This window comes from Cyprinodon variegatus, unplaced genomic scaffold (assembly GCF_000732505.1).
Source record: "Cyprinodon variegatus isolate N-32 unplaced genomic scaffold, C_variegatus-1.0 Scaffold572, whole genome shotgun sequence".
Classification (NCBI taxonomy): domain Eukaryota; kingdom Metazoa; phylum Chordata; class Actinopteri; order Cyprinodontiformes; family Cyprinodontidae; genus Cyprinodon; species Cyprinodon variegatus.
The window spans coordinates 314,405-321,988 of NW_015151025.1; the positions used below are offsets into that span (position 1 = coordinate 314,405).

General features: G+C 38.3%; 1 protein-coding gene across 1 annotated transcript; it reads left to right on the plus strand.

The window, feature by feature from the left end:
- The first annotated feature begins 43 nt into the window (after window positions 1-43).
- Window positions 44-1,441, plus strand: LOC107095776 (synapse-associated protein 1-like). The gene is made up of 3 exons (XM_015392066.1): window positions 44-115; window positions 214-358; window positions 443-1,441. The coding sequence occupies exons 1-3, from the start codon at window positions 44-46 to the stop codon at window positions 577-579; spliced, it is 354 nt and encodes a 117-aa protein (XP_015247552.1). The 3' UTR covers window positions 580-1,441.
- The last annotated feature ends 6,143 nt before the right edge of the window (window positions 1,442-7,584 follow it).

A 7,584-nucleotide genomic window follows, 5' to 3' on the forward strand; every position in this document is an offset into this window, starting at 1 on the left:
TGGGGCTCCAGCCTCCACATGCAGAAATCAAAGTCCTTACAAAATGATTTCATATTTTTTAGATCCAGTTAAACGTCAGTGCCCTCCAGTCACACAAAAACCCAGACAACATAAGGTAACACAAATGTTTTAATAGCTTTAACGTGACCATAACTCTTCCTTTCTACAGGAAAAACTAAATGTCACATTTTCCACATCTGTTTTACTGTTAAGGATGAAGCGAAGGTCTCCATCAGTTCACCTGGGTCTGAATTTATAAGCAGTGCTTTGAAATCCTCAGCAATAAATAAAGAGGATCTGGCCAAACGTACAGAGCTTCTGGTCTTAGACAAAAAAGAACATCCGCAGGAAAAGCAGGGTAAATATTTGCCTTCAACTAGAGTAGAACACATTTCTAATTTCTTATTTTATATTTTTAAATATTAAAGCTTTCTGTCCCCAGATGATATTCCTAAATGGGAGAGAGAGCTGCAGGAGGAGCTGGAGGAGTACGACGTGTTGGCAGAGAATGAGATCCAGGATGAGGCCTGGGACAGAGAGATTGAAGAGATGCTTCATGAGGACTTTGAGAAAATCTGACATCCTAAACAGCTTGATGAGGACAATGATGGAGAGGAACCATGTAATATAGCAAGGTTTTTGATGTGACCATCAGACAAACTTGCACAGAAGACTTGACCACATTTGGACCTTGCATTTGATGAAGTCAGGTGTGTTCATTAGTTTAATGCCATATTATTAGCCTCCTTCAATAATCAAAGAAAGAAAACCTGACATTGAGATATTTATACTTAAACATTTTCAGACAACAATCTGTGTATCTGAGATTAATGGTGGTTACATGTTGCAAGATGTTTTATCTAGAATGTTCATCGGGGCAGCGTCTGTCTACAATGACAAAAATCAGTGTGTATAAATGGTTAAAATAGTGAAAAACACCGGACCTTACCTCAGGAACAAACCCAAACCTGGAAGCCACAACTGATGATGGACCGACTGCAACCATGTGCTGCATAAAGATGGTTTACAACATTGTAAATAAATTGACCTCACAAATTTTATGGAGCTCGAAAGTCAGTTTAATTGAGGGCAAATTTTAACTCAATGCGTAATTTTTGTACTTATTCTTTTTTTGACCCTGTAACATCAAATGTATCATATGTAATAGACAAGTTTTTGTTTTTTGTTTTTTACATGATTAGTGTTATTTTTTGTTCTTAACCCTTTAAAGGGCACTCAGGGAAATAATTTGAAAATCATAATTTAATGCCAATAGTGTTATTGGAATCCAGCAAAATTGCTTCTATAAGAAATTAGTAAAGAACACATATTTTTTTGTTACCTTAGAGCAGGAGTCTGCAACCTGCGGCTCCAGAGTCACATGTGGCTCATGGATTCTCTCCAGCGGCTCTTAAAGTGTATATAAACAGCTAAATAATTTACTATAATTAATACCAGTATTAAAAGCTTTAATGTTTTTTTTTTTTATAAGATGGAAAAGATTTATATCAAAAGAACCAAAAATATGTTTTAAGAGCCATTTTTCTTTGAATTAGCATGGAAATTATGTGTTTTAATATCATTTTACTTATGTTATTATGATGTTACTTGCGCTGTAAAGGGTTAAAAGAAAAACGTGATGTATACAATCAGATGCAGTGCACAGAAATCCCATCTGGGGTCGGTAACCAACAGTAGATGACCTTTACTTACATCACCCAAAATGTGCACAACCACAATATTTATTTTTTTTTTTTTTAGCTATATTGGACCACATGCAAAAACCATTTGTACAAAACAATGTGTTCTTAAATCATTTGATCATTCGTACACGTGATTTAGGATAGCGGTCCCCAACCTTTTTTGCAACATGGACCGCTATATGTCAGACAATATTTTCGTGGGATCAAGTAAAATGATACGACTGGCATTAAATCAAATACAAACAGCATAAAAATAAAACAAGCCGGTCCCATCGAGGCGTAATCAGAGACAATGACACACAAAGTGTGCTCCTGATGTAGCTTTGTTTGTCGCTGTAACCGCAGAAAATCCCGCTTCACAAAGATAGGATGTTAAAGATAGGATGAGTCTTGAACTGAATTAACTTGTGTCAAGAGGCACAGATGCACCGACTGATGTAATTGGGAGAGAATACCGCAATTTTTGATATTTTTCAATATAAAACATCACTTACACTCTGATCGTCGATAAATTATTCTGTGCGGCCCGGTACCAAACGACCGACGGACCGGTACCGGTCCATGGCCCGGTGGTTGGGGACCGCTGATTTAGCAGAAATATCTTTGAGGTACAAACAAATTTTACGAATGCTTCAGAACTGATTTATGAGTCTTGTGCAATCAGCATAGGTGTCAACTAACAATGTACACACACTTTGTTACTCTACTTAAGTACGCTTTTTAGGTATCTACAGGTCCTTCTCAAAATATTAGCATATTGTCATAAAGTTTATTATTTTCCATAATGTATTGATAAGACTTGAACATTCATATATTTTAGATTCATTGCACACTAACTGAAATATTTCAGGTCTTTTATTGTCTTAATAGGGATTATTTTGGCATACAGCTCATGAAAACCCAAAATTCCTATCTCACAAAATTAGCATATCTTGAAAAAGGTCTCAANTCACACTGATTCCCTGCTGCTTCTGCTTGAGCTCCGGAACGCCATCTCCCCTTACCTGTGTTGGTCCAGGTGATTCATCCCCCTGTTTTGGGCCCCCTGACTAAAACAAAACAAACACGGACCGAGGGCAGGAGAAAGATGCAAGTCCGCTCAGAACAAAACCCCAAGAAATGCAACAACTGGCTCTTAAAATGGTCGTCTTCATAATAACCAGGCGGTTTCCAGTTTTATAAGTCTGTGTAGGATTGTATATCTGATTATATATCTATCACATTTGTCTGGCCTATCACTTCCCACTGATGCATTGTAATGGCGATCTCTACAGCCACTGTGTGTCTGCTCTGTGCTGCCGTAGCGTAAAGATGTCTGCCTCCACAATTCAAACCCACTCCTGTGTAATTATAAATAGCAAATTCCAAGGCTAGGCAAAAATAAAGACTGAGACTTTTAGTTTATAGGTGATAATAAATAACATACATTTGGATAATATATTACATTTATGTCAGTAAATCCCATTAATTATTACATACTGTATCTTTAAAGGGAGTTTGTCCCACACTACCACTTAATGATTTTTTTATATGCCAGTAGCTCACTTTTTAAAACCAAGGGATTTTTTTTTTTCATTTAAATGATGTCATCCTGTATTTAAGAGATGCCCATATGATCAGAGGTATGATACTGCGCATATTACAATGAATAAACAAGAAAGTGGAGCCAACCAAGCGAGCCTTTACCCAGCTGAGATGTGAAACGAAAGAAGAAAAGTCCCAAGATGTGGGACTTTTTACAAGTGTAAAAGTGAAAAAAATATATGTTACTAAGAGGGTTCAAAGATTTACACCTTAGTTCCTTCCATTTCTCATCTATTAACATTACCCAGGTACTTTATTTTCTCAAAAGCATACACATATGAATTACTTGACCCTGTGAACGATATCTTAAATTTAAACAATTTCAGTTTGTAAAGGCAGATGAAATAAATAAAAATAAATGTGCCCATGTCCTTCTACAGCAAATCAAGCAGGATNTAAAAATAAATGGGCCCATGTCCTTCTACAGCAAATCAAGCAGGATCACTTCTATTTACAGTACGACAATATATACATGCTCGGCTCCCATACTTAGTATACTGTATATAGCAGTAAGAAAGACAACATGTAAAAATAAAAGGTCTTAAATTGAAAAACAGTAGCCCTTAACAGTCAGTAATTTAACCTTTAATCAAGCTTGTGTTCAGAATAAACATTGTTCACTGAAGCAGAAGGTAAAGCTGCACAAGCTGCCAATAAATCAATGAATCAATCAATCAAATTAGTGGACGTGTGAGTAAAAGCTGCCAGCAGATGGCGACATGGTATAGACATATCTATAAAATATGGCTACTCTTATTTTAGAACAATGATTGAGTTATCATCTACTCTGAGTAACTTTAATAAATGATGAACAAGCTGGTTTTAAAACAAAACTACCATTGTTATTGTTGGAGAGATTAGAACAATTGTTCCTCTACTTTCTACTGTCCTGTTCACTCCTACCCCTTCTTTATGTTTTAGTCAGTTTTGTTATTATTATTTTGGATTTCAGGGAAAAAAAGTGAACATGCAGGATAGTGTTTATAGGTAGGACGTCAAGAGGACTTAGTGAAAGAGAGAGCTCACTTTGAGACAGAGCTTCTAGTAGATTCAAGCCTTTTCTCAAATATGTATTTAAGCTCTTCATGGTCAAAAAGAAGAAGAAAATTTCAAGATTGAAAATACAAAGGTCTCATCACATTTATCCTAGGGAAAAAAAGTGCAAAACTTTTTCTTGGGAATTGTTGTATGTCTTCAGGAGCAGACCATCAGCTGGAGCTGCAAGAACAGGTAGATGAACATCAACAGACAAGTCTTCATGGCTCTGAAAAGCTTTCCCATTCTGTCACATTCCACCATCAGGATTTCATGCGAGAGGCTGACATTATCCTTCCTCTTTACAGTGACGCATCACTCTGTCGGTTTACCACCAAAAATCCCAATAAAAACATTAACATGGGAAAGTTTTAGGTGAAAGAATGTGAGAACTTTGTGCAAGAGCAAGATTTATTTATATTTATTTATAGTATTTTAGTATAGTATTTATAGTATTTGAAATAAAAAGTGATTCTTGCTGACAATTTGCCNGTCTATGTGTTGCATCATGTGGATGTTTAGCTTTCCGTATCAGAAACTGACACGCCATCCATGTCTTGAACTCCATGCAGGTTGCCTCTCTGTTTCAGGGTTGCAGATACTGCAGCTCTCCTATCAGACCGGCTCCAAGATGTGCCCATATTCTGTGTACTCTTAGAGACACGAAGGCTGTCTTGATTAGATGACCTCCGTACACACCGCGACATCCACAATGTGAAGGAAGGCCTTCTGCTCTGTCTAATCTGACAAACAAATTAACAGTGCACCTGATGTATAAATAATAAACCTAACAGAACTATGCACCTAATCGTCTGACTCAACAAATTAACTCTAAACACCTGCAAAAGAATCCTGAGGCCTTTAAAACTTCCAGCCTGGTTCATCACTCAAAACCCCAATCATGGGTAAGACTACTGTACTGACTGCTGTCCAGAAGGCCATCATTGACTCCCTCAAGCAAGAGGGTCTGACACAGAAAGATATTTCTGAACCAATAGGCTGTTCCCAGAGTGCTGTATCAAGGCACCTCAGTGGGAAGTCTGTGGGAAGGAAAAAGTGTTGCAGAAAACGATGCACAATGAGAAGAGGTAACCGGACACTGAGGAAGATTGTGGAGGAGGGCCGATTCCAGACCTTTGGGGACCTGCGGAAGCAGTGGACTGAGTCTGGAGTAGAAACATCCAGAGCCACCATACACAGGTGTGTGCAGGATATGGGCTACAGGTGTCGCATTCCCCAGGTCAAGCCACTTTTGAACCAGAAACAGAGGTGCCTGACCTGAGCTACAGAGAAGCAGCACTGGACTGTTGCTCAGTGGTCCAAAGTACTTTTTTTGGATGAAAACATATTTTGCATGTCATTTGGAAATCAAGGTGCCAGAGTCTGGAGGAAGACTGGGGAGAAGGAAATGCCAAATGCCAGAAGTCCAGCATCAAGTCCCCACAGTCAGTGATGGTCTGGGGTGCCATGTCAGCTGCTGGTGTTGTTCCACTGTGTTTTATGGAGGGCAGAGCCAATGCAGCTATCAGGAGATCTTGGAGCACTTCAAGCTTCCATCTGCTGTAAAGTTTTATGAAGATAAAGATTCCATTTTTCAGCACGAACTGGCAGCTGCTCACAGAGCCAAAACCACTGGTAAATGGTTTACTGACCATGTATCACTGTGCTCAATTGGCCTGTCAACTCTCCTGACCTGAACCCCATAGAGAATATGTGGGATATTGTGCAGAGAAAGTTGAGAGACTCAAGACCCAACGCTCTGAGTGACCTAAATGTCGCCAAACTCTAACCCATCCTGGGCCTCCATAACACCTCAGCAGTGCCACAGGCTGATTGTCTCCATGCCACGCCACATTGAAGCAGTCATCTCTGCAAAAGGATTCCCAACCAAGTATTGAGTGCATAACTGTACATAAGTATTTGAAGGTTGACTTTTTTTGTATTAAGAACACTTTTCTTTTATTGGTCGGATGAAATATGCCAATTTTGGGTTTTCATGAGCTGTATGCCGAAATAATCCGTATTAAGACAATAAAAGACCTGAAATATTTCAGTTAGTGTGCAATGAATCTAAAATATATGAATGTTCAAGCTTTATCATTACATTATGGAAAATAATGAACTATATCACAATATGCTAATATCTTGAGAAGGACCTGTATACTTATTTTTCTTCTACTCATTACATTTTCACACAGGTATCTGTACTTTCTATTCCTGAAAATTTTAAGATGAACGTTACTCGGCTTCGGTTTAATGTTTATAGATATTTATTTCACGTCATGTGCTCCATCCAATGCAGATCATTGTCGCCATCCACATCTAGTGAAAACTAGTGTAATTGGATGAGTCATATAACGCAAACACTCATTGGTTAGGTAAAGGAAATCATCAGAAGCAAGCAGGTGTTCTTCAAACTGCAAACGTGAATTGTCTATGCCATGCTACAATGTCGGATTCAGACAAAGATGTTGAAATGTCTGAAAGGTCGGACACAGGCAAGAGCGTATCGGTAGATGGAGACCAACAAGACCTCCCTGATCCTTGGCCCTATCTCAAAGAATTTTTAGAAATAGTCGAAAAATTGAGCTTTCACTTAGACTTAGACTTCTTTATTTGTCATTTTGTATGCACAGGGTGCATACAGAACGAAATTGCGTTACATACAGCTTATGAACGTTGCATTGATATTTCAAATGGCACAAGTTATAGAAGAATACAAAAAGTGCAGCAGTGGTCAAAGTGTGAACAGTGCAGAGGATAGAGACAGTGTGCAAGTTGCAGTGGTTCAGTGCAAATAGGCATTTGTGCAAAAAAAAATATCAATTTCAATTCATATAGTGGCATCTGGTTGGTTTTTTTTAAAGGTTACTTTATACTTTTATGCTTTAAGTAGTTTTTTGCAGCACATGTTTTTTCACTTTTACTTGAGTAAAGAGCTCAAGTTGATACTTCAACTGCAGTATCTATACTTCTACTTAAGTAACAAACACCGCTGGCAATCCGTCAGCTTTTATTCAAACCTAGCTTTCACTAAATGGCTACTTTTGTTTTTACTTAGAAGCAAGTCACTCCACCTGCAGCTCATACAGTACGAGTGTGTATTAAAAGGAGATTTTGAAGAATGTTGTTATGTTGGTTGATGGTGAACCCATATGAAGCTGTTCTCACACTGATTCCCTGCTGCTTCTGCTTGAGCTCCGGAACGCCATCTCCCCTTACCTGTGTTGGTCCAGGTGATTCATCCCCCTGTTTTGGGCCC